Source organism: Oncorhynchus mykiss, chromosome 8, assembly GCF_057628025.1.
Source record: "Oncorhynchus mykiss isolate SJ-2025 chromosome 8, ASM5762802v1, whole genome shotgun sequence".
Classification (NCBI taxonomy): Eukaryota; Metazoa; Chordata; class Actinopteri; order Salmoniformes; family Salmonidae; genus Oncorhynchus; species Oncorhynchus mykiss.
Genome location: NC_143029.1, coordinates 37,864,711 through 37,890,530, shown reverse-complemented (window position 1 = coordinate 37,890,530; position 25,820 = coordinate 37,864,711). Strand labels below are relative to the sequence as shown.

The following is a 25,820-nucleotide window of genomic DNA, read 5'->3' as shown; positions in this document are numbered from 1 at the left end:
ACCACATATCCAAAATATTTTCTACTTTCTCTCCCTCATGAGGAGGGAGGATAACGAAAGTTCACACAAGTAACAAGTAAACGTAGACCTACCAATTAGTTTGTGTTTTTACTGATATAAATGTTTGCTTACGAGTTACCAAATTGATAACAGAATAACCCAAAAATGTGTAACAGAATTATTGCAATTGAATTGGCTACAAAGGAAATCGAAATCATAGTTAGCGTTCTCTCACCTGCTACTGTTCTCCCTCTCCCTCCAAATCCTAGATGTTTGTTTCAAACGTTTGTATAGCACAGTACAGTACAGTAAAGAAAAGTAGAGTACGGTTCAGTACTTTGTAGTAGAATAGAGTACAGTAAAGTAGACTATATATAGTATAGTCCAGTACAGTAGAATAGAGTGGAGTACAGTTCAATACAGTACACAGTAGAGAAACTAGAGTGGTGTACACTATAATGTACTGAACTACACTCTACTGAGATGTACTTTAATGTCCAAACTCGTGAAACATAGACGTATGTGATAGGATCAGATTTGGTTTAGTCCAGACCGACAAACTTCGGTCTTGTTTGGTGGCGGAGCTCATTACAATAATGGCGAGTGTGTAGAATCATTTTGCATATTTCTACCTGTGACATGCATTTCTGTGTCGTACAGTTCAGTGTCACATCATAGCTGACACCCATTCTTTCTGCAAGCATGTTTGTATCTTAATTCGGAGCAGATATTTAAGAGTTTTGGGGAAAAGTGGTCACATAAAAAAAACAGAGGGAGATTATACAGAAATTATGTTACCAAACACGGCATCTGCACAGTTCTTCCAGAAAATGTGTTTTTGTTCAAAAATAAATTGTCAGTGTAAATAGATTGTTAAACTTTGAAATCAATGGTTTTGGTTTGGTGTTCATTTTAAGTGAAAAACCACATTGCTACGTTAACTCACTGCGTATCGTACACAGTGTTCTGTACACTAGACCTTATTTAGCCAACGCCCAACAAAAATATACTTTCCAGGTCACCTATGATATGCAGTATGTATATATTTAATATGTATGGTGATTATATATATGTATGGTGATTATATATATGTATGGTGATTATATATATATATATATATATATATATACACACACAACAGAAAGATGAATTTCTTCCCTTTCTAACAAAATCAAGCCAAAGACGTTACACAATCCATCTACGCCACCTGCAGGAGTAATGGGGCTGATTGTAAAAAATGCTTGGGGGGGGGGGGTGGAGCGAGCTTCGGCTTAGAGCAGGTGGGGAGAACTGTCCAGTGGCGAAACGGCATTTTCTACCCGATTTATCAATTACATTAAAACACCATAGAGTTTATAGAATACAACAGACCTTTTTTGATTTAGTGTCTGAAATTAACAAAACAGTGCCACGTTTGTATATAATGGTGCAATCAGAGTTCGCTACAACTCAGCGGTTCTCAAAGTGGGGTCCGCAACCAAGATCCAAAAATAAAATGTGTATTATTATTTATATTACTGACAACAACAGATTAAACACATTTTGACCAAACACAATTTGGGCATATTGCTGGATAGTAGCTTTAAAGCTGCAACAACAAAACTTCTCTCTGACCACGCAACAAAATATGTCGAATTACAGGACACTAGGGTTGTCACCAGTATTGCAATACAACAATACCTTTTCATTTTCATGGCAAAAAGGAAAACACAAAGCAGACTAAACTCTTATGTCCTATAAAAAACCTGCTGTGTGTAAAATATTACGTGCTATAGCTGGTATCGTGACAACACTACAGGAAATTAACTTGAAAACTTTTCTCTCCTTTTCCTTTAAAGTGTTCCTTACCAGGAAGACCTATACCAGAGACTTGGTTCGTCCGGCCATGCACTGCCAAAGTCATAGTAAAAGTCTTTGTATGCCATTTTTAGCTCACTCGAGTTGTGCTCTGGGACGGGTTAATTTGTTGTCACAAAAGGGGTCCCCGGCCCCAAAAAGTTTGAGAACCCCTTACACAAGGAACAGAGGCTGTCACTGCTTTTGAGAATTATTACTACTCAAAGTGATTTTCAGCTTTTCTCAAATATTATTTGGCCTTGACCATGTCAATCTAAGCTTGACAAGAACAGTATACAATTCCCCGGATGTTGATGCTAACATAGTGGCCACATTCCTCTTCCCGGGCCAATGATTTCTATACATCATTGGCGTTGCTGACGCCTGTCAGATCTTACAACGCCTGCATAGGTATTTTACGTATCAGCTAACCACGTCATATGTTATAGCAATCTGTCAGTCGATTACAATGCACTGCATTTGTTAATGCAGGCCAACATCTGACCAGGGGAATTCCACACATTCCGCGTGCAAGACAACTCGGAAAGTGACATTTCCGACTTGGAAAAACGTTGTTAGAATCTACCAATAGGAAACTCTAAACTAACCGAATTGTATTGAAAACGCCAATAACAATGTGCCAGTCGGTAACCATTAGCTGTAGGGCCATTCAACCCCGTTTGAACGCCCGGTTAAGCTAACGCCATATTCACGATGTACGATAAACAGTGGTACCATACGATACACGTTTATTGAGGAGCCAACTACTACGGTCACGTCAATATCGCATAAACAAAACACCCAAGTCATTGCAGCGGCTACTAGGACGACAGTAAGGTTCGCTGCATGTTGGTTACGCACCCGTTAGCAAGCTAGCTAGTAATGCCCTGGCATATAAACATCACATCTTTGATGTAGTTTATTTTAAACCCAAATGTAAAATGGGCTGCAAGACATTATTACAGAAGGGCTAACATTATTACAGAAGGGTAGTTTTCTCACAGTTCAGAAATGACAAATAATTTTGTAAGTATACATTCTGACCTTGTTTTCTTACGTTCTCAGTGGCGTTGCTGTAAAGGCGTATGTCTGTCCAGCCAATAATATTTCATAACATTAGTAATCGACCAATCACAAGCTAGCACCGCTGGTTAAACTCCGCCCTATTACACAGGGCGTAAAAAGGAAGCAAAGATATTTGTTTAGTGATGAGATGTATTACTTCCGCTCTATATAAGTATTCGTCGAAAGTGTAAAGTATGTACTATCGCTATGTCTCCAGAAGATGACATTGTTCCTTCGCATTTTTTTCTCCCAGTTGGATTGAAACGTTTGAAATGCTTATTTTTACCAGTGTGATTGCTTATTTGCGAAGGAGAGTTTGATTATTGTCTGAATGTTATTAATCTAATCAACTCTCGATCTTCAACACACACAACTCAAGTTTACAGATTTTCAATAAATACATTTTTCACAATTTTTATTAAGAGTTGATTGATTAAACAGTCATAGTATTCATAGGTTTTAAGAGTAGTACTGTACAGTAGATTTGGGTTTCTGATGTCCTTCATTTGTTCATATGTGGCATTTTTGCAGTAAATGTTTACCAGGGATACAAAATGTACTAAACACATAAACATCAGTTATCCTTAATGCAGGGCAGGGGTTTTTCATCACCATGTGACCTGACCAGGAACAATTGCAGGCCCTAGTTGTAGCCCTAGTTTTAGAGTGTTACATGATGTTACTTAGGGAGGTCTCATGGTTAAGGAAAACTCCTGACCATTAAAGCTTTCAGCAGGACAGACCTTTATCAAAAGTGGCAATGCAGACAAGTGTTTGGTAATGCCCAGGCAAGATACGACAGGGTTCTCCAACTCTGGTCCTGGAGAGCTACTGGAGTGTGTAGACTTTTGATCCAGACCAGCACTAACACACCTTCAATCTGCATTTGTACTAGGCTGGAACAAAAGCCATTCCCAGTAGCTCTCCCAACCGGAGTAGAGGAACCCTGAAATACAGAGTGTTGTACTGTTACACCTTATTTGAACTTTGAAAAACAGTAAGGCAGTGACTTTCCATTGTAAAATATTACGGCATTCATCGGATGTTTCTTTGTCATACACAGAGATTAAAGAAAATGTACAACCTAAAATGAAAGGGAAACATTTAGAAAAATAAAAACAATGCTCATGGACATTCAAAACATTAAAACAAAGAGGAAGCCAAACTATGGTATCATCAGTGTGTGAAAGGTCTAAAATCAGTTTAGCGGCAGACAGCAGCCATCTACAATGACACAAAGTTGGCAACAAAGCAGTAGATCCTTTAACTGGTGAGAAGTTGAAGAAGCTAAAACTCAAAAGGAGCATTGGTCGATGGTATGGAGCAGTGTTACCCCCTCAAAGGGAAGGTAGTGAGTGACCTTTTAGGCCTCAGTTGACCTTTCACCCCTGACCCCAGAGAGGGGTCACTCACTCCAGCTTAAGGAGCTCAACATCAAAGATGAGGGTGGCGTTGGGGGGAATGACACCGGGGTGACCTGTGGCTCCATAGGCCATATCCGGCGTGCAGGTGATCTTCGCCCGCTGGCCCACGCTCATCTGGGGGAGACACAGGGAGGAAGAAAACAGGTAGAGGAATTGTCAACACTCGCTTATCATGTGTTGCAATATTAACATAAAATATCATGAGTACAGAGATGCAGTGGCACTATCTGCTGTAAGACAATGCCATCTCACCTGTGCGATTCCTTCCTCCCAGCCCTTGATGACTTCCTGTCGCCCGATCTTGAACTTGAAGGGCTTGTTTCTGTCTCGAGAAGAGTCAAACTTCTTGCCATTCTGCAGCATACCTGGCAGAGGAATCACACAAACACTTGACTCAATGATCTTCCTAGGTTAAGGTAGGTGTTTGAAAGTTCTTGTTTATTCATGTATCCTGCTTTATATGAGTACTACTGTGTACACGCGAGTGTGCTTGTGGAATCATTTGAACACAAAACAAGGCCTACACAAGTATATATTTCCACACAGATCAATTCCATTCCAGTCATTCAAACATTTCCCCTCAAAACAAACTAAAACATAACAAACAGAACGCATGAGGTCAGGAAATCCTTCCCCTCTGCTGCAAGAAATACAGTCTTGAATGCCTCGGAATCATAGCATTCCAAATTCATACATCAAAGGCTTCGGGAAAGGCGGATTCTGATAACGGGGCTGGCACAAAAACAGGAGTAATTCCACTGGGCTTCCTTATCCAGGTCCTGGGCTCCTTTTAATGATCCAAATGAACAAAGGGAATGTGAAATATGAGGCAGTGGCCTAATTCTTCCTCTGGATTATCTCTGACGGTTAACTAGGCCATGTCTAGCCTGCATCTAGACCACAGGGGAAACAGACAGAGAGACAGACAGGGAGAAACAGTAGTGGCACAACAATGAATGTGCACTTGAAAATCTGTCCATTCAGGCATGCTAAGAAAGTTACACTGTGTGCGAAGAACAACCATTTTACCTTTCACAGGCCGTGGTAGAATACTGACACGAGTATTACTGAGACAAAGTCCTAATGACAATAATCCAGGGCAATGTGGCTGAAGCCATGTGAGAATGTGCCTGTTTGCGCTGTCAGAAATCATTAGAAACCCAGTCATGATAAATGTAGGATTTTTCCTACCCCTACAGTAAATTGAAGAAGTGTTGATGTCAACATTAAGCAGACATACGGGACTATAATAACCCCTGCAGAAAGGTAGACTAGACTGTTCCAGAAGCAGCCATGGTTGGACCGATCCAATCTCACCTGTCCCACGGTATTAAATGTCACAGCAAACATGAACCCTGTTGCTCCACGCAGCAAATCTTGCTGGGTGAAAAAAAAAACTGCAACAAAACCCATGACAAGAACTTGTCACGTCTCGTAAAATTATTGCTAATGTGCGTCTACCATCGTTTCCAAGTTTTAGTCAAATAACATGATTCATTTCTGCCACCATCACATTAGACAGACATAACAGCAGCGTAAATAGTTGACAATAAAACTACCAGTCAGTCAGGAGACGGGTTCACCCAAAGAGATGGGAGTCTTGTACAGTACTGGCTGCTTCTCCTCTTTCACTCCCCCTAAACTTAGTAGGACCGCAAGCTTCCAAGAATCCCTGCCTGTGGGGTCACTGGGCAGAGGTCCAAGCCGATGGGTCCACAGACCACACCGTGATTACCATCTGTTAATACTGTTTCTCCCCTGGCCAGACTGGTTACAGGCACAGTGAAAGTGCTCCTGAAGATGGAAACATTAGGTCACATATATATCTTTAAAAAAAAACATTTTTTAAACACAGTGAAACAGGGCTAGGGGATGTTTATTTCATATGCAGGCTGGGAATTGCTAGGGGCCTCACTATATGATTTATCACGATACGATATGTATTGCGATTCGATACTGTGATTTTATTGCCATTCAATGTTCCAAACATATTGCTCACCTTATGTCCGCTGCAGAGGGACAAGAGATTGAAAATGAGTTTTGATCAGTCGTGTAAATAAAACTTTTGGAAAAAAATTTGTCTCCCTGTTGAAAAGAAGATGGAGAACACGCTATGAAGGAAAAATACTGCCGTTTTGGTGGAGGTAAAGGAAACTAGAACAAACATATTATCCTGTAATGTAACTATCTATTTTTTTACCCCATCATTAATGCAATACCTGGTCATAGTTCCCCCAAGCAGCAATGATATGGCCAGTTACAAAGTAAAGAGGTTCTTAGAATTCAATTATTAAGACTCCTTTGCTGAATAGGTGAAAAGTTGGCTGTGTTTCAAAAACACAACTTAACCTATGTCTACCGGTATATCCAACATTAGTATACCAAACATTAAGAGCACCTTCCTAATATTGAGTTGCACCCCATTCTTGATACACACGGGAAACTGTTGAGCGTGAAAAACCCAGCAGCGTTGCAGTTCTTGACACAAACTGGTGCGCCTGGCACATGCTACCATACCCCGTTCAAAAGGCACTTCAATATTTTGTCTTGCCCATTCACCCTCTGAGTGGCACACATACACAATCCATGTCTCAATTGCCCCAAGGGTATAAAATCCTTCTTTAACCTGTCTCCTCCCCTTCATCTACACTGATTGAAGTGGATTTAACAATAAGGGGGATCATAGCTTTCACCTGGTCAGTCTGTCATGGAAAGAGCAAGTGTTCTTAATGTTTGTTAATGTTTGTTTTGTATATTTAGTGTATATAAGCAGCTTGGTAAAGTAAAGCCCACCCTATCTGACAAACTCTACATAATATTCCCAGTCTGTTTCACTTTTAATAAAATAAAGCCTGTCCAATAATTTATCTTCCTGCAACAAAATGCAGAGAGCCCACCTCATCTTGGTAGAGTCAGGTTGGGGTCGTATGAAAATAAAACAGGGTTCTTCTTCCCTGTTACTGCAGCACAGTTCCAGACCCTCTTGGATATCAGGCAGGCGATAAGTGACTAGTAGACAGTGTAGAAAGCATGACAAACTGGGCCGGCTAAATCCCGGGTTCTCTGTTTGGGTTGGGGGTTAAAATACCCAGGGAAGACCTATGTGTGCCCAAAACGGCACCCTATTCCCCATATAGTGCTCTATACTTTAGGCAGAGCCACACAGGGTTGCCAAATAGGGTTCTGACTAAATGTAGTGCACTATATAGAGAATAGGGCACCATTTCAATATTGGCCCCCAGGCCCTCTTGAGTAGTATGGGGTCTCAGAGGGGCTCAGTCTCAGGCTATCCAGCCCAGCTAGGCTATTTATACTCTGTTTTCTGTATCTGTGTCTAAGACCACACGTCACACAGACAAGCCTCTCGTCCCCTGGGGCCCAGAGATGTAAGGAGATAGCACACGTACGCTATCTGTCTGCAACATGCTTTTATAGACATGTTGGCACATCATGGGGCTGTGAACAAGTAAACTGGGCAAAAAAAAGAAACTGTCAACTGCATTTATTATCAGCAAACATAACATGTGTAAATATTTGTATGAACATAAGATTCAACAACTGAGACATAAACTGAACAAGTTCCACAGACATGACTAACAGAAATTGAATAATGTGTCCCTGAACAAAGGGGGGGGTCAAAATCAAAAGTAACAGTCAGTATCTGGTGTGGCCACCAGCTGCATTAAGTACTGCAGTGCATCTCCTCCTCGTGGATTGCACCAGATTTGCCAGTTCTTGCTGTGAGATGTTACCCAACTCTTCCACCAAGGCACCTTCAAGTTCCCGGTAAATTTCTTGGGGGAATGGCCCTAGCCCTCACCCTCCGATCCAACAGGTCCCAGACGTGCTCAATGGGATTGAGATCCGGGCTCTTTGCTGGCCATGGCAGAACACGGGCATTCCTGTCTTGCAGGAAATCACGCACAGAACGAGCAGTATGGCTGGTGGTCTTGTCATGCTGGATGTTAAGATGAGCCTGCAGAAAGGGTACCACGTGAGGGAGGAGGATGTCTTCCCTGTAAAGCACAGCGTTGAGATTGCCTGCAATGACAACAAGCTCAGTCCGATGATGCTATGACACACCGCCCCAGACCATGATGGACCATCCACCTCCAAATCGATGGTCCTACTTCGTGGTCTCTCTGTGCGTTAGAGCTCATTCCTTCGACGATAAACGCGAATCCGACCATCACCCCTGGTGAGACAAAACCGCGACTCGTCAGTGAAGAGCACTTTTTGCCAGTCCTGCCTGGTCCAGCGACGGTGGGTTTGTGCCAATAGGTGACTTTGTTGCCGGTGATGTCTGGTGAGGACCTGCCTTACAACAGGCCTACAAGTCCTCAGTCCAGCCTCTCTCAGCCTATTGCGGACAGTCTGAGCACTGATGGAGGGATTGTACGTTCCTGGTGTAACTCGGGCAGTTGTTGTTGCCATCCTGTACCTGTCCCGCAAGTGTGATGTTCGAATGTACCGATCCTGTGCAGGTGTTGTTACACATGGTCTGCCACTGTGAGGACGATCAGCTGTCCGTCCTGTCTCCCTGTAGCGCTGTCTTAGGCGTCTCATAGTATGGACATCGCAATGTATTGCCCTGGCCACATCTGTAGTCCTAATGCCTCCTTGCAGCATGCCTAAGGCATGTTTACGCAGATGAGCAGGGACCCTGGGCATCTTTCTTCTGGTGTTTTTCAGTCAGTAGAAAGGCCTCTTTAGTGTCCTAAGTTTTATAACTGTGACCTTAATTGCCTACCATCTGTAAGCTGTTAGTGTCTTAACAACCATTCCACAGATGCATGTTCAGTAATTGTTTATGGTTCATTGAACAAGCATGGGAAACAGTGTTTAAACCCTTTACAATGAAGATCTGTGAAGTTATTTGGATTTTTACCAATTATCTTTGAAAGACAGTTTGGGGAGGGGGGGGGGGGGTGACCTGTGGCTCCCATAGGCCATATCCGGCGTGCAGGTGATCGTCGCCCACTCTCATCTTTATATGTCGACGGAAAAATATATGCTTGTGCTTCGTTGTTCATACATCAGTATGCTTGTTACTTAGTGGTGTTACAGGTAATGAGACAGCTCCGATATAGACCTGCGGCTTTAATGTCATGGTGTAGGCAGCATGTTGCTATACTGTAGTATTAATTAGCACAGTCTCTGCTGCTATTTACTCCCACAGCACCATCTCTCAATAGCCCTAATCATTCAAATACATGAGAAAGAAGCACTGCTGGGAGTCAGAGTGTGGCATTCAGCCAAGTTGCTATATCTACTTTGATTGAGTTGGCTAATAAACTACAGTACTGTAGTGCTGGGTTTAATAGGACCATGCCATCCCGTGCAGTAATGAAAATATAATTCTAATAATTATACACAAGACTTTAAAGTGTTCAGAGGAATAAGTGAAGGCTAGGACTACTAGTCCGTGAGTTATATTTAACCGTACTGCACTATGGTTCTCACTCTGATCAGTATTCTGTTCAATCTCCCTGTCTGGAAGGCAATCCCAACTCCTGCTGGGCTGTGTCAAATCAAAATCCAAAATCAATGAGGGCTGGGCCCTGATGGATAACATGGCCTCTTGCCCATTACTCACCTACTGCCTGCCGGCAGTTGATGTGCAAATGTACAGTATCAGTATGAATATATATAAATATATCTCAAATGCAGGGAGATGAACAGAGTGCAAATGCAGTGTAGTACATCTATTTTGTGTACAAAGTTCAGAGATGGCTTGTGCATCATAAAGTGCATAGCCCTTTAGACTCTATGGGCCAGATAGCCAGTTGGTGAGGGCCACATCCCGGGGGGAGAAACTTTTCAGGTGGCGGAAGGTTTTGGTCATGAGTGACCTGAACCGACTGCCAGAAGAAGGCTAATTTGCAAAAAAAAATATTCTATCCAAATATTATTTATAAAAGAGAATAATTATATTGTTAAGATTATAGGAGTAGGCCTAAAACATTCTACCTCATCTGACGTTCAACAGTCAGAGTCAGTTGGGGTGGTGGTGCGCTAGGGCTGCACGATATGAGCAGAACATTTTAATTGCACATTTTTTTTTATACCAATTTTTATTGCAATTTGACTTGCGATATAGATCAAAACACTTGGGAGAACTTTTGGGAGTCTTAGAAATATAATCATTTAGAAGCAAAGTGTTAAGCAGCATGGTTCTTGTTTTGAACGATCTGACTGCATTTGACCTAACAGAACAGCATGCAAACTTATAATACATCTAAAAGTGGGGAGGAGGAACTGTGCTGCGTGAGTGACAGGGGGTAAGGTTGTGTGTGTGTGGGAAGCAGCTGCCAGAGGATTATACACAGAGTGTACAAAACATTAGGAATACCTGCTCTTTCCATGGCATAGACTGACCAGGTGAATCCAGGTGAAAGATATGATCCCTTATTGATGTCACCTTCCATCAGTGTAGATGAAGGGGAGGAGACCATTTAAAGAAGGATTTTTAAGACTTGAGACAACTGAGACATGGATTGTGTATGTGTGCCAGCTAGAGGGTGAATGGGCAAGGCAAAACTATTTAAGTGCCAGGCGCATCAGTTTGAGTGTGTCAAAAACTGCAACGCTGCTGGGTTTTTCACGCTCAACAGTTTCCCGTGTGTATCAAAAATGGTCCACCACCCAAAGGACATCCAGCCAACTTGACACAACTGTGGGAAGCATTGTAGTCAACATGGGCCAGCATCCATGTGGAACGCTTGACACGTTGTAGAGTCCATGCCCCGACGAATAAATGCTGTTCTGAGGGCAAAAGGGGGTGCAACTCAATATTAAGAAGGTGATTCTAATGTTTTATACATTCAGTGTAGATGAATGCAATGCACCACCAACTCAAAACATCTTCCTGCGGCTATGAGGAGAGAACGAGAGCGACCGAGATAGATAGAGACGGAGATAGACTGAGAGAGATACTGCTGTGCTCAGGCCTGGTCTCCTGCAGTACTCTATATAAAGACCTGCGGTGCCGCTGTGTTGTCTGCAGGGGAGTTGACCCTATTACTGGAGCACGAATGCAAAGTCTGCATTCTCTCTCTCCGTCTTTCTTTTTCAGTCTCTCTCTCTATCTCCCCTCTCTCTCTCGCACGCGCAATTCAATTCAGTAGACTTTGACATGGCAAGTTAAATGACTTACATTGTCAAAGTACACGTATAACAACAATGGTGGGACCAACAGCAATAAGGCATCAATAATAGTAGTATTAGTGGAAATGGTAGTACCATTAACAGAAACAATATTAATGATAATAATAATAGCAAAATAAATAGTAATAGGCTAGTCAACATGACTGAAAAGCCACATGGTATGAACATTTTGACATTATATTGCATTTCAGCTTGTGGCAGGAGACCACATACAGTATTTGGCTGCCAAAACTACACAGTTTGGCTTTTCACCCAGTAAATATATATATTTCTTAATCTTTCATAGTTTCAAATTCTTTGTACTGAATGATAATTTGTCACAGTGTAAGCAGCATTTCCAAAACTCAGTCCTGGGGATCCCAAGGGGTGCACCTTTAGTTTTTTGCCCAAACACTACACAGCTAAAAACCAAAACCAAAACATGCACCCCTTTGGGGTCCCGAGGACCAAGTCTGGGAATCCCTGGTGTAATAGGGATTGCAGCTCTGTCTCTACCTCTCCCTGTGGGCAGAGTGTACACAGCCTGTCCTCTCTGGGCAGCCAGGCTTGCCTGTGATGACCGGTTTCTATAGCCAAAATGCTCACAGAGTCTGTACCTAGTTAGTTTTTTCCTCCGTTTTCTATCAGCCACAGCGGTCAGATAGTCTGCCACCATGTCCTGTCTGTTTATAGCCAAATAGCATTGATTTTTATTTTTTTGTGGTGTCTTTCCAATAAGTGATTTAAAAAAAATCTTTGCTTTGTGATGATTTGGTTGGGCCAGACTTTCTGAGTTCTGTCCTGAGGCTCTATGGGGTTAGTTTGGGTTAGTGGACTGAGCCTCAGAACCAGATGGCTGAGGGGACTCTTCTCTTGTTTCATCTCTTGACATTGTGGGGCTGTGTGATAAAATGTTTCAGGGTCGCTTGTTTTGAGATGGTTGTACAATTTGATGTCTCTTTTTTTTCTTCCAACTCGAATAAAGAGAGGGGGGGGGGGGGGGGGGGGGGGTAATCGGTCCAATTCTACTCTACATGCATTATTTGTTTTGAGTTTTTCTTTGCACTTGCAATACATTTTTTTGCATTGGATGTTTGTCCCCATTTGGTAAATTCATTATTAGAGAGTGGACCCCATACTTCACTGCCATATAGAGGAATTGGTTCTTTAACCGACTGGAACATTTTGAGACAGATTCTAATTTAAATGTTCCTTTAATTCTTCTTGCTTTGTCTCTATGCTCGTTCACAGCCATACGAAAGCTACCTGTGTTGCTGATATTTAGTCCTTGACACATGTAGTTGTTGGTGTGTTGTAATACTACGGTGTCAAAAATAACATTTATATTGATTCTGATTTCCAGACCTCTTTTATATTCTGTTTTTTTTTTTTGGGGGGGGGGGCCCAATTCTGACAGAACCTGTGCAGATAATCTAGGTGCTGCTGTTAACTCCTCCTTAGTAGGGGACAGCAGCACCAGGTCAACTGCATGCAGCAGCCACTTGATTTCAGTGTTGTGTAGGGTGAGGCCAGGTGCTGCCGATTCTTCTAATGTTTTTGCCAATTCATCAATGTAGATGTTAAAGTGTTGGACTAATTGAGCAGCCCTGTTTCACTCCACATCCCTGATGAGAATAAGTACGTTTGCTTGTTGCCAATTTTAACCACACATTTGTTTTTTAGTGTATATTGATTTAATAACGTCATATGTTTTCCCTCCAATGCCACTTTTATTTACTTTACAAAAATATACATTTGTGCCAAATTGAATCAAATGCTTTTTTGAAGTCTACAAAACATCAGTAGATTACGTCTTTGCTTTGGTTGACTTGTTTGTCAATTAGAGTTGAGGGTATAAATGTGGTCTGTTATGCAGTAATTCTGTAAAAATCCAATCTGGCTTCTGCTCAGGACGTTGTGTTCGTCAAGGAAATGAAGTGGTCTGCTATTTATGATACTGCAGAGAATTATCCCCAAGTTTCTCTTAATTATGTGGGTCAAATGTATGGTACATTGTTATAGATTGGTGTGATCAATCCTTGGTTCCAAATATCGGGGGAAAATACCTGCAGTGAGGACAATGTAGGTCTGTATAATTGATCATCTAAAATACCATCGGCACCACAGGCCTTTTTGAGTTGTAGAGTGCATTGTTTTTTCAATAATTCTTGTTCTGTAATTGGGATATCCACAGGATTCTGATTGTCTTTGACCACTGATTCAAGGATTTATAATGTCTTGTACAGTGCGGCAAAAAAGTAATTAGTCAGCCACCAATTGTGCAAGTTCTCCCACTTAAAAAGATGAGGCCTGTAATTTCCATCATAGGTACACTTCAACTATGACAGACAAAATGAGAAAACAAAATCCAGAAAATCACATTGTAGGATTTTTAATGAATTTATTTGCAAATTATGGTGGAAAATAAGTATTTGGTCACCTACAAACAAGCAAGAATTCTGGCTCTCACAGACCTGTAACTTCTTCTTTAAGAGGCTCCTCTGTCCTCCACTCGTTACCTGTATTAATGGCACCTGTTTGAACTTGTTATCAGTATAAAAGACACCTGTCCACAACCTCAAACAGTCACACTCCAAACTCCCCTATGGCCAAGACCAAAGAGCTGTCAAAGGACACCAGAAACAAAATTGTAGACCTGCACCAGGCTGGGAAGACTGAATCTGCAATAGGTAAGCAGCTTGGTTTGAAGTAATCAACGAAAACCTCCTTCCATCAGCAAGGGCATTGAAGATGAAACGTGGCTGGGTCTTTCAGCATGACAATGATCCCAAACACACCACCCTGGCAACGAAGGAGTGGCTTCGTAAGGAGCATTTCAAGGTCCTGGAGTGGCCTAGCCAGTCTCCAGATCTCAACCCCATAGAAATATGCATTGGGTTAAGTACCCAATGCATATTCCCGCATGAAAAATTAAGAATTCTGAGTAAACAAGACCCCCAAGTTTAACTTGCTATCTAAGTAAGTGGCTGAATTAATAAGGTAACAAGGCATCATAAAGTGTTAGCTTTCTGCTGCATTTGAGAAGCCAAAGCCCTTTGGATGAGTTATTTGACCAGCTGCCACTGCTATCTTGATTTCCTTGCATTTTTTTAATCCTCTCCGTTCTCAGCCCGTCTGCTCCACCTCAGTCTTCTCCGAGCAGAGCAGGCAGGCCATTGCCCTAGCGACTCCAGACAGACACAGCATGCTGCTGGAGAGCCAGTAATGTCAAAACCTTGTGTCAAACTTGCATCATTTACACAATGTCTCTCGTTCACATTAGTTTGTGAATTTCCAAACTCACCAAAAATGACATTTCGGTAGCTCCTATAGATGTATAACTTTGAGCTGGATTGCCTGTCTTTGCAATTAATTTATTTTCGTTTGCGACCGTTAGCATATTTAGCTAGCAGTCTCCATGCAATTTTTTGGTGCCCCCTTGTGTACTAAACCGGTAATACCGTAAATCCCGGGGTGAGAGAAAGACGGTATGATGATATGAAAATCTGGATACCGCCCAACCCTACTAATTTCCCACTCTAGAATGGAAAAACTCTCTTCATTGAAGTAGGGTGACAGAGGGAAATGTATGTGGTTTTTAACCATTCGATCGCTGCTGCAACGATGCCAAGGAACCCGTTTTTGTTTGTCTGCTGCTAGCTAGCTCTAACAGCTCAAAAAACAGCAAAGAGTGAAGAACGTTCTTCTTTTTTTTAAATTCTCGATATGTGTAGAGTCCATGCTCCTTTCTGGTTTACTCCCTCAGTTTGATCATTTAATGTAGTTGTATTAACTCCCCTTGCTAGGTTTGTTCTAGCTCGATTTTTCTAGCTTGCCGGCTAGACTTTTGTTGTGAAGCTAGCTCTGGGTTTTTTTTTTCATATTCTGATTGAAATTATTTTTTTATTTTTTGTTGTCTTGAATTATTTTTAGATATGAGTGTTTATCTCATTTTATAAACCAGAAGGGGAAATAAATCAGGAGCTCGCTCTCAACATAATTTTTGTTACAGAGTTGGATAGCTGTGATAGGAGAAAACTGAGGATGGTTCAACAACATTGTAGTTACTCCACAATATGAACCTAAATGACAGAGTGAAAAGGAATCCTGTATAGAATAAAAAATATTCCAAAACATGCATCCTGTTTGCAATAAGGCATGAAAGTAAAGCTGCAAAAAATGTGACAAAGAAATTAACTTTATGTCCTGAATACAAAGCGTTATGATTGTGGTAAATCCAACACAACACATCATTGAGTACCACTCTTTATATTTTCAAGCGTGCTGGTGGCTGCATCATGATATGGGAATGCTTATCATCGGCAAAGGATTAGGGAGTTGTTTTAGAATAAAAATAAATGGAATAGAGCTTAGCACAGGCAAAATCCTAGAGAAAAACCTGGTTCAGTCTGCTTTCCAACAGACACTGGGTGACAAATTCACCTTTCAGAAAGACAACTAAACACCAAAGGCAAAATATCCACTGGAGTTGCTTACCAAGACGACATTGAATGTTCCTGAGTGGTATAGTCACCGTTTTGACTTAAATCGTCATGAAAATATATGGCAAGACTAGAAAATGGCTGTCTACCAATGATCAACAACCAACTCGACAGAGCTTGAAGAATTTGAAAAAGATGTGCAAATATTGCACATTCCAGGTGTGCAAAGCTCTTACCCAGAAAGACTCACAGCTGACAAAGATGATTCTAACATGTATTGACTCAGGGAAATGAATACTTATGTAAATGAGATATTTCTGTATTTCATTTTCAATACATTTGCTAAAGTTTCAAAAATCCTGTTTTCACATTGTCATTATGGTGTATTATGTGTAGAGGTGAGATGTTTTATTCATTTAATCCATTTGGAATTCAGCCTGTAGAAAAATGTGGAATAAGTCAATGGGTCTGAATACTTTCTAAAAGGCTATTTATATTTGCTCATTCTCTTATACACCACATGACCAAAAGTAAGTGGACACCTGCTTGTCGAACCTCTCATTCCAAAATCAATGGCATTAATATGGAGTTGGTCCCCCCTTTGCTGATAGAACAGCCTCCACTCTTCTGGGAAGGCTTTCCACTAGATGTTGGAACGTTGCTGCAGGGACTTGCTTCCATTCAGCCACAAGAGTATTAGTGAGGTCGGGCACTGATGTTGACCGATTATGCCTGGCTCACGGTCGGAGTGTTTGTTGGGGTTGAGGTCAGGGTTCTGTGCAGGCCAATCAAGTTCTTCCACACTGATCTCGACAAACCACTTCTATTTGGACCTCGCTTCGTACAAAGGAGTATTGTCATGTTGAAACAAGAAAGCCCCCCCCCCCCCCCCCCCCCTCAAACTGTTTCCACAAAGTTGGAAGCACAGAATCATCTAGAATGTCATTGTATGCTGTAGCGTTAAGATTTCCCTTCACTGGAACGAAAGGGCCTAGTCCAAACTATGAAAAACAGCCCCAGACCATTATTTCTCCTCCACCAAACTTTACAGTTGGCACTATGCATTCAGGCAGGTAGCCTTCTCCTGGCATACGCCAAACACAGATTTGTCCGTCTAACTGCCAGATGATATAGCGTGATTCATCACTCCAGAGAACACGTTTCCACTGCTCCAGAGACCAATGTCAGCAAGCTTTACACCACTCCAAGGGATGCTTGACATTGTGCATGGTGATCTTAGACTTGTGTGCAGCTGCTCGGCCATGGAAACCAATTTAATGAATCTCCCGATGAGCAGTTCTTGTGCTGACGTTGCTTCCAGAGGCAGTTAGGAACTCAGTAGTGAGTGTTGTAACCGAGGACAATTTTTTTTACGTGCTATGCGCTTCAGCGGTAACGTTCTGTAAGTAAGTGTGGCCTACCACTTCGCAGCTGAGCCATTGTTGCTCCTAGACGTTTCCACTTCAAAATAATGTGGCACTTACTGTTGACCGGGCAGCTCTAGTAGGGCAGAAATTTGACGAACTGACCTGTTGGAAAGGTGGCATCCTACGACGGTGCCACGTTGAAAGTCACTGAGCTCTTCAGTAAGGCCATTCTACTGCCAATGTTTGTCATTGGGTCTGAATACTTTCTAAAGGCAATTTATATTTGCTCATTCTCTTATACACCACATGACCAAAAGTAAGTGGACACCTGCTTGTCGAACCTCTCATTCCAATATCAATGGCATTAATATGGAGTTGGTCCCCCCTTTGCTGATATAACAGCCTCCACTCTTCTTCTTCTTGTACATACTACAAGTATGTAAACTGGGTGGACGCCCTAATGGGTTAAGTACCCAATGCATATGGATGACCAGTAAATTCATATTCCCAGTCACTTGTCCCGGTGATGACAGATGCGCTCATGCCAATATCTCAAGAATCGCTCAAAAGTGTGTTAGGTTCTACGGAAAGATTAGTATTTTCCTTTCAGCAGTAGGCCTTTGCTTTTCAAACAGTTGGCCTAATGTTTTTCCTCGCGATTGTATTTAGACATTTGTGAAAGGCAAACTGACAGATGCAACCAAATATAATCCATAGAAGGCAGTTCCCATTCCAGTCAGGACTGGCAGCTTTTGCTAGTGTTCCCATTAGTTTAACAGTCAAAGTGCCAGGGTTAGAGGTTCCAAAGTCCTTCTATGGATTACATCTATGGCCGCAACTCAACATACCGTTTTATATTTGGCACGTTTTGACCAAATTGCGGGCTTCCCGACTGTAAGTACTTGTGATAAAACTTAATCCACAGCTATTTTTTTAGAAGCGATTGATCCTCTGTAGCTAAATTATGCTCTCTGGTGGAGTATTTAGAACGATTTTATTTACAGTGCATTCGGAAAGTATTCAGACCCCTTGACTTTTTCCACATTTTGTTACGTTATAGCTAAAATTGATTAAATATTTTGTTTACTCATCAATCTACATACAATACCCCGCAATGACAAAGGAAAAACAGGTTTTTAGACATTTTTGCAAATGTATTAAAAGTAAAAAAAAATGAAATATCACATTTACATAAGTATTCAGATCCTTTAATCAGTACTTTGTTGACGCACCATTTGCAGCAATTACAGCCTCGAGTCTTCTTGGGTATGACGCTACAAGCTTGGCACACCTGTATTTTGGGAGTTTCTCCCATTCTTCTCTGCCGACCCTCTCAAGCTCTGTCAGGTTCGATGGGGAGCGTCACTGCACAGCTATTTTCAGGTCACTCCAGAGATGTTCGATTGGGTTCATGTCCGGGCTCTGGCTGGGCCATTCAAGGACATTCAGAGACTTGTCCCGAAGCCACTCCAGCGTTGTCTTGGCTGTGTGCTTAGTGTCATTGGTCCTGAGCGCTCTGGAGCAGGTTTTAATCAAGGATCTCGCTGTACGTTCCTCTTTCCCTCGATCCTGACTAGTCTCTCAGTCCCTGCATCTGAAAAACTTCCCCACAGCATGAAGCTGCCACCACCATGCTTCACCGTAGGGATGGTGCCAAGTTTCCTCCAGACATGAAGCTTGGCATTCAGGCCATAGAGTTCAATCTTGGTTTCATCAGACCAGAGAATCTTATTTATCATGGTCTGAGAGACTTTAGGTGCCTTTTGACAAACTCCAAGTGGGCTGTCATGTGTCTTTTACTGAGGAGTGGTGTCTTTCTGGCCACTCTAACATAAAGGCCTGATTGGTGGAGTGCACCCGAGATGGGAGAACCTTCCAGAAGGACAATCATCTCCACAGAGGAGCTCTGGAGCTCTGTCAGAGTGACCATCGGGTTCTTGGTCACCTCCCTGACCAAGAACCGCTCTTCTCCTCCGATTGCTCAGCTTGGCCGGGCGGCCAGCTCTAGGAAGAGTGTTGGTGGTTCCAAACTACTTCCATTTAAGAATGATGGAGGCCCATGTGTTTTTGGGGACCTTCAATGCTGCATAAATGTTTTGGTACCCTTACCCAGACCTGTGCCTCGACGCAATCCTGTCTCTGAGCTCTATAGACAATTCCTTCAACCTCATTGCTTGATTTCTGCTCTGACATGCACTGTGCTTTTTGCTCTGACATGCACTGGGTTGAGTCACTGACATGATCTTCCCGTCTGGGTTGGCGCCCCCCCCCCTTGGGTTGTGCCGTTTGCGGAGATCTTTGTGGGCTATACTCTGCCTTGTCTCAGGGTGGTAAGTTGGTGGTTGAAGATATCCCTCTAGTGGTGTGGGGGCTGTGCTTTGGCAAAGTGGGTGGGGTTATATCCTGCCTGTTTGGCCCTGTCTGGTTGGATCATCGGATGATGCCACAGTGTCTCCTGACCTCTCCTGTCTCAGCCTCCAGTATTTATGCTGCAGTAGTTTATGTGTCGGGGGCTAGGGTCAATCTGTTATATCTGGAGTACTTCTCCTGTCTTATCCGGTGTCCTGTGTGAATTTAAGTATGCTCTCTCTAATTCTCTCTTTCTTTCTCTCTCTCTCAGAGGACCTGAGCCCTAGGACCATGCCTCAGGACTACCTGGCATGACGACTCCTTGCTGTCCCCAGTCCCCCTGGCCGTGCTGCTGCTCCAGTTTCAACTGTTCTGCCTGCGGCTATGGAACCCTGACCTGTTCACGGGAAGTGCTACCTGTCCCAGACCTGCTGTTTTCAACTCTCTAGAGACAGCAGGAGCGGTAGAGATACTCTTAATGATCGGCTACGAAAAGCCAACTGACATTTACTCCTGAGGTGCTGACTTGTTAAACCCTCAACAACTACTGTGATTATTATTTGACCATGCTGGTCATTTATAAACATTAGAATATCTTGGCCATGTTCTGTTATAATCTCCACCCGGCACAGCCAGAAGAGGACTGGCCACCCCTCATAGCCTGGTTCCTCTCTAGGTTTCTTCCTAGGTTTTGGCCTTTCTAGGGAGTTTTTCCTAGCCACTGTGTTTCTACTCCTGCATTGCTTGCTGTTTGGGGTTTTAGGCTGGGTTTCTGTACAGCACTTTGAGATATCAGCTGATGTAAGAAGGGCTATATAAATCAATTTGATTTATATAGACAGGTGTATGCCTTTCCAAATCATGTCCAATCAATTTAATTTTCCACTGGTGGACACCAATCAAGTTGTAGAAACATCTCAAGGATCACCAATGGAAACAGGGGGCACCTGAGCTCAATGTTCGAGTCTCATTGCAAAGGGTCTGAATACTTATGTAAATAAGGTATCTGTCTTTTATTTTGAATATATTTGCTCAAATTTCTAAAAACCTGTTTTCGCTTTGTCATTATGGGGTATTGTGTGTAGATTGATAAGGGGGATTTAAAAAAAAAAACAATTTTAGAATAAAATGTGGAAGAAGGGAAGGGGTCTGAATACTTTCTGAATGCACTGTATGTCTGTTCAGACAGGAGTAATATAATTGTTTATTTTACCTTTATTTAACTATTTAACTAGTCAGTTAAGAACACATTCTTATTTACAATGACGGCCTACCAAAAGGCAAAAGGCCTCCTGCGGGGACGGGGGCTGGGATTAAAAATTTAAAATATATAAATAAAGAACAAAACACACATCACGACAAGAGAGACAACACACCACTACACAAAGAGAGACCTAAGACGACAACATAACATGGTAGCAACACAACATGACAACAACATGGTAGCAACACAACATGGTAGCAGTACAAAACATGGTACAAACATTATTGGTCCCAGACAACAGCATAAAGGGCAAGAAAGTAGAGACAACAATACATCACACAAAGCAGACACAAATGTCAGTAAGAGTGTCCATGATTGAGTCTTTGAATGAAGATATTGGCCCCGCAAAAAAATGAATAGCATAATTTTGGCAAAATGATTTATATTTATCAGCACCCCTACATCCTGCTGCTATGTGTCTCTCTCTCTCTCGCTCTCTCTCTCGCTCTCTTTACCTCTCTCTTTTTATCGCTCTCACTCCCTCTAAACTACTGCACTGACCTGCAAAAAACTAAACTCAGAAGAAACAGGGCCAGGAACTACGTCTTCATTACTACCGCTCTCACTCACTGCCTTCTGGGCAACAATAAACCAAACAGCAATCAATCACTCAACATAATAGCAAAGTGTTGAGCTTTAAATGCATCACCACCAAACATTAACAGCGTATTAAACTTCACTTGTTGTAGAGTTCAAGCCATGTCTTCAAAGTGACAACTGGCACATAAAACTGGCACACACACACACACAGGTCATATACAGGTCATATACACGTTATAAACGTGTAATAAACGTGTAATCACCCAGACAGAATGTTGACATTTACTTCCCGTTTCCTGTCTGACCTGGTTGTCTGGGAGACGACCATGAGACATAGAATGGCCCACCTCGTATTTTTTTAAATTAATAAATAAAACATTAATTTCCCAACCAGATGCTCTGTCACACACTCTTTACCTGTATAATGGACAACACACGTCTGGCCCTTCTTTGGGAAAGTCCTTGCTGTTGAAAAGAAAACAAACAATAGTGGGTAGATTGTAGTCTCGTGTGTGTGTGTGTGTGTGTGTGTATGTGTGTGTGCAACTTTTTACACCCTGCAGCCTAATGGAGTAAGGAGGAGCTAATAGATTAACAATGCCTGTCTGGATTAAGTCTGTCTGTGTGTTGTTCTGTCTGAGCCAGGAAAGCTTAACCCTTATCCTTGTACAGTTGACCTATTTCCAAACTATTCAATCCTAATGTGTTCATCAACTGGTTATTACGGGTTATTATTGTCCCAGAGACATGAAGATCTGAGCGTGTGGAATGTGTCTCAAATTATAGAAGGAAAAAGTGAGAGGATGCAAGTAGCCACAGACTAAAGGGAGAACAAGACTTTGTCAGAGTGTAAGCATGTGGTGTATTGTAGGTTGTGTGTCTGCTGGGAAAAACTTGCTTTACCACAGAGCAGTGATATCCTATGAGGTATTCCGTCGTGGTATTGGTGGTATGGCAGACATTGTAATAATAGGATGTGTCCTAGCCATGACATGATTCGTTTTGATGTTGTCACATCAAATCATTAGCTGTAACATCTTATTGCTTTAGCTAAAAACATACACAAATGTAGCTATGCAGTTTGCTGGCTGTATAATAGCGGAATAATCTAACCTACTTCAACTGAGAATTATTACCGACAAAAAGCAGGAATTCCAGGAGCTGTTCTGAGAAGAAAGCCGGCTGGCTATAAATGCAGAGTTCTAGATCGAGATTGGTCTGAATGTGCTGATCGAAAGGGTCAGTGCAATCCGGGATGGGACGTCACTACCCTAAACCCTAACCTAGCCAAAAACCATTTTAAAAAATGTCAACCTCAAATCTGATAGGGACGCCCCAAGGATCCCTGATAACATGGACAGTACAGAGAGCGAAGAACATTTCGAAGGCTTGAGAAATACATGTTGTGGAGTGTGTAGGCCTAGTGAAATTGTAACTAACTACTTTGCAACGGCTGTAAATCCGTAAAACGTTACCACAGTATATGATAATACTGCATTTCCCACAATTTCGTAATCGCTAAATGAATAAGCATATGCTGCACAACAATCCAAAATATAAACAGACGCCAAAATGTAGCAAAAAAACTCACCATCTCCTGGGGATATTGTTTCAATTTCCACACCCATTATCACACAAAACCGACTGTGTTTGCTAAAGCATCAAATAAAGCAGGTTTGGCTTCTACTGTCTAGTCTATTTCGGTGGCTAAAAAGGTGCAAGCTACAGCAATGCCGAGCACTGATCGAATCCACTAGTCTGAGAAACGCAAGATTGTATTTGCCTGGCTATCCAGAATAGACTCCTTGCTCCGGCCAAACACTACGCCACGCCCACGGACATTATGCCGTGTTCAGATGTTATCCACGTGCCGCGTTCAACGATTCAGGAAGTCAGAAATGTCAGAGTTTCCTAGTTCCAACTTTATATGAACGCGGCATAAACCCAGCGAAATAATTGAGTGTGTCGTCAGGCTAAAATCACAGAGATTCTTAACCCAGAGGCGCAACATCGTGAGATGTTTGCAGTGAACAAATCTTCCTTAGTTGTTCATTTTCTCGAAATCTAAAGGCACAACCTAGATTCGAGCCAGTGTTTTACGTACTTTAACATGTTATTCCTCCAACCTCGTGAAAGTGATGAACTGACGCGTTTTTATTTTCGTCAAAAACAACTTAAAATGGAAGGAGTGCCTTTGATTTGACGGCATGCACATGCGTAGTTTGGCCCGAGACAATCGTTAGACTCGATGACGTGTTTCTACCTATTACGTTAATACACCCAATTGGTTTCTATGCTGCGTTCAAATACTAGTTGGAACTAGGATATTTGGAAATGACCAAATTGCTGACTCGTTGAACATTCCATGTGAATTACTACACCCAGTTAGTAAGTCGGAAGTGTCAGAGTTCCCTAGTTCTGACTAATACCTGATCGCGACATTAGCTAGCCAACGTCACTATGCTGTGTTGTCATGTTTGCTGCCTTGCTATGTTGTTGTCTTAGGTCCCTCTTTATATATATTGTTATGTTGTCTCTTTTGTGGTGATGTGTGTTTTGTCATATTATATATATATATATATATATATATATATAATATAAACTCAGCAAAAAAATAAATGTCCTCTCACTGTCAACTGCGTTTATTTTCAGCAAACTTAACGTGTAAATATTTGTATGAACATAACAAGATTCAACAACTGAGACATAAACTGAACAAGTTCCACAGACATGTGACTAACAGAAATGGAATAATGTGTCCCTGAACAAAGGGGGGGTCAAAATCAAAAGTAATTAAGTACTGCAGTGCATCTCCTACTCATGGACTGCACCAGATTTGCCAGTTCTTGCTGTGAGATGTTATCCCACTCTTCCACCAAGGCACCTGCAAGTTCCCAGACATTTCTGGGGGGAATGGCCCTAACCCTCAGATCCAACAGGTCCCAGATGTGCTCAATGGGATTGAGATCCAGGCTCTCCGCTGGCCATGGCAGAACACTGACATTCCTGTCTCGCAGGAAATCACACACAGAACAAGCAGTATGGCTGGTGGCATTGTCATGCTGGAGGGTCATGTCAGGATGAGCCTGCAGGAAGGGTACCACATGAGGGAGGAGGATGTCTTCCCTGTAACGCACAGCGTTGAGATTGCCTCCAATGACAACAAGCTCAGTCCGATGATGCTGTGACACACAGCTCCAGACCATGACGGACCCTCCACCTCCAAATCGATCCTGCTCCAGAGTACAGGCCTCGGTGTAACGCTCATTCCTTCAACGATAAACGCGAATCCGACCATCACCCCTGGTGAGACAAAACCGCAACTTGTCAGTGAAGAGCACTTTTTGCCAGTCCTGTCTGGTTCAGCGACGGTGGGTTTGTGCCCATAGGCGACATTGTTGCCGGTGATGTCTGGCCTTACAACAGGCCTACAAGCCCTCAGTCCTGCTCGCTTAAGTGTTTTAGGAAGTGTTTGACAGTAATGAGGAGTGGTCGTTTGACCGCGGACCCATTACGGACACAGGCAATGAGGCAGTGATCACTGAGATCCTGGTTGAAGACAGCAGAGGTGTATTTAGAGGGCAGGTTGGTCAGGATGATATCTATGAGGGTGCCCGTGTTCACAGATTTAGGGATGGCGGGATGAGGTCAATAACACGGTACCTTTCTAATCGACCTGGCCCGGGTACCCTGGAAGGATATTGACCTCATCCCGTCAGTAGAGGACGCCTGGTGTCTCTTTAAAAGTGCTTTCCTCACCATCTTAAATAAGCACGCCCCATTCAAAAACATATAGAACTAAGAACAGATATTGCCCTTGGTTCACTCCAGACTTGACTGCCCTTGACCAGCACAAAAACATCCTGTGGCAATCTGTATTAGCATCAAATAGCCCCCGCGATATGCAACTTTTCAGGGAAGTCAGGAACCAATATACACAGTCAGTTAGGAAAGCAAAGGCTAGCTTTTTCAAACTTAAATGTACATCATATAGCACAAATTCCAAAAACTTTTGGGACACTAAAGTCCATGGAGAATAAGAACACCTCCTCCCAGCTGCCCACTGCACTAAGGCGAGGAAACACTGTCACCACCGATAAATCTAAGATAATCGCGAATTTCAATAAGTACTTTTCTACGGCTGGCAATGCTTTCCACCTGGCTACCCCTGCCCTGGCCAACAGCTCTGCATCCTCCGCAGCAACTGGACCCGCTCTTCCTAAAATTATCCGCCGCCATTGTTGCAACCCATATTACTAGCCTGTTCAACCTCTATTTCGTATCGTCTGAGATCCCTAAAGATTGGAAAGCTCCTCCCTCTGACATTCTAGACCCAAACTGTTACAGACCTATATCGATCCTGCCCTGCCTTTCAAAAGTCTTTGAA

At 42.4% G+C, this 25,820-nt stretch overlaps 2 protein-coding genes across 11 annotated transcripts in view; both read right to left on the bottom strand.

Annotated features, from left to right (window-relative positions):
• The window catches only part of mmut (methylmalonyl CoA mutase), a 34,724-nt gene extending 31,634 nt beyond the window's left edge, over positions 1-3,090 (bottom strand). For 2 of the 10 annotated variants that reach the window (XM_090243382.1, XM_021612532.3), the window contains exon 1: positions 2,894-3,000. Coding sequence is in view for 2 of the 10 variants with exons in the window: in XM_090243379.1 (XP_090099505.1) it covers positions 1,849-1,925 (77 nt within the window). In the remaining 8 variants the exon portion in view is untranslated. Of the gene's footprint in view, positions 1-1,848 lie in introns of all 10 variants that reach the window. The other 8 variants (XM_090243379.1, XM_021612529.3, XM_021612530.3 and 5 more) reach the window with 7 other exon arrangements.
• Positions 3,091-3,299: 209 nt separating this feature from the next.
• On the bottom strand, positions 3,300-24,226 carry LOC110529884 (FKBP prolyl isomerase 1B). Its single transcript, XM_021612535.3, has 4 exons — positions 23,025-24,226; positions 21,851-21,898; positions 4,578-4,690; positions 3,300-4,439 (listed from the first exon to the last, which is right to left on the bottom strand). The coding sequence occupies exons 1-4, from the start codon at positions 23,059-23,061 to the stop codon at positions 4,311-4,313; spliced, it is 327 nt and encodes a 108-aa protein (XP_021468210.1). The 5' UTR covers positions 23,062-24,226; the 3' UTR covers positions 3,300-4,310.
• Positions 24,227-25,820: the final 1,594 nt, after the last annotated feature.

Excerpts from the sequence above, each read along its gene's own strand:
- LOC110529884 (XM_021612535.3), bottom strand. The coding sequence starts at position 23,061 with ATGGGTGTGGAAATTGAAACAATATCCCCAGGAGATG. Across the intron at positions 21,899-23,024 it reads AACAATATCCCCAGGAGATG|CAAGGACTTTCCCAAAGAAG; the intron begins GTGAGTTTTTTT and ends TCTTTTCAACAG. Across the intron at positions 4,691-21,850 it reads GTGTGTTGTCCATTATACAG|GTATGCTGCAGAATGGCAAG; the intron begins GTAAAGAGTGTG and ends TTCCTCTGCCAG.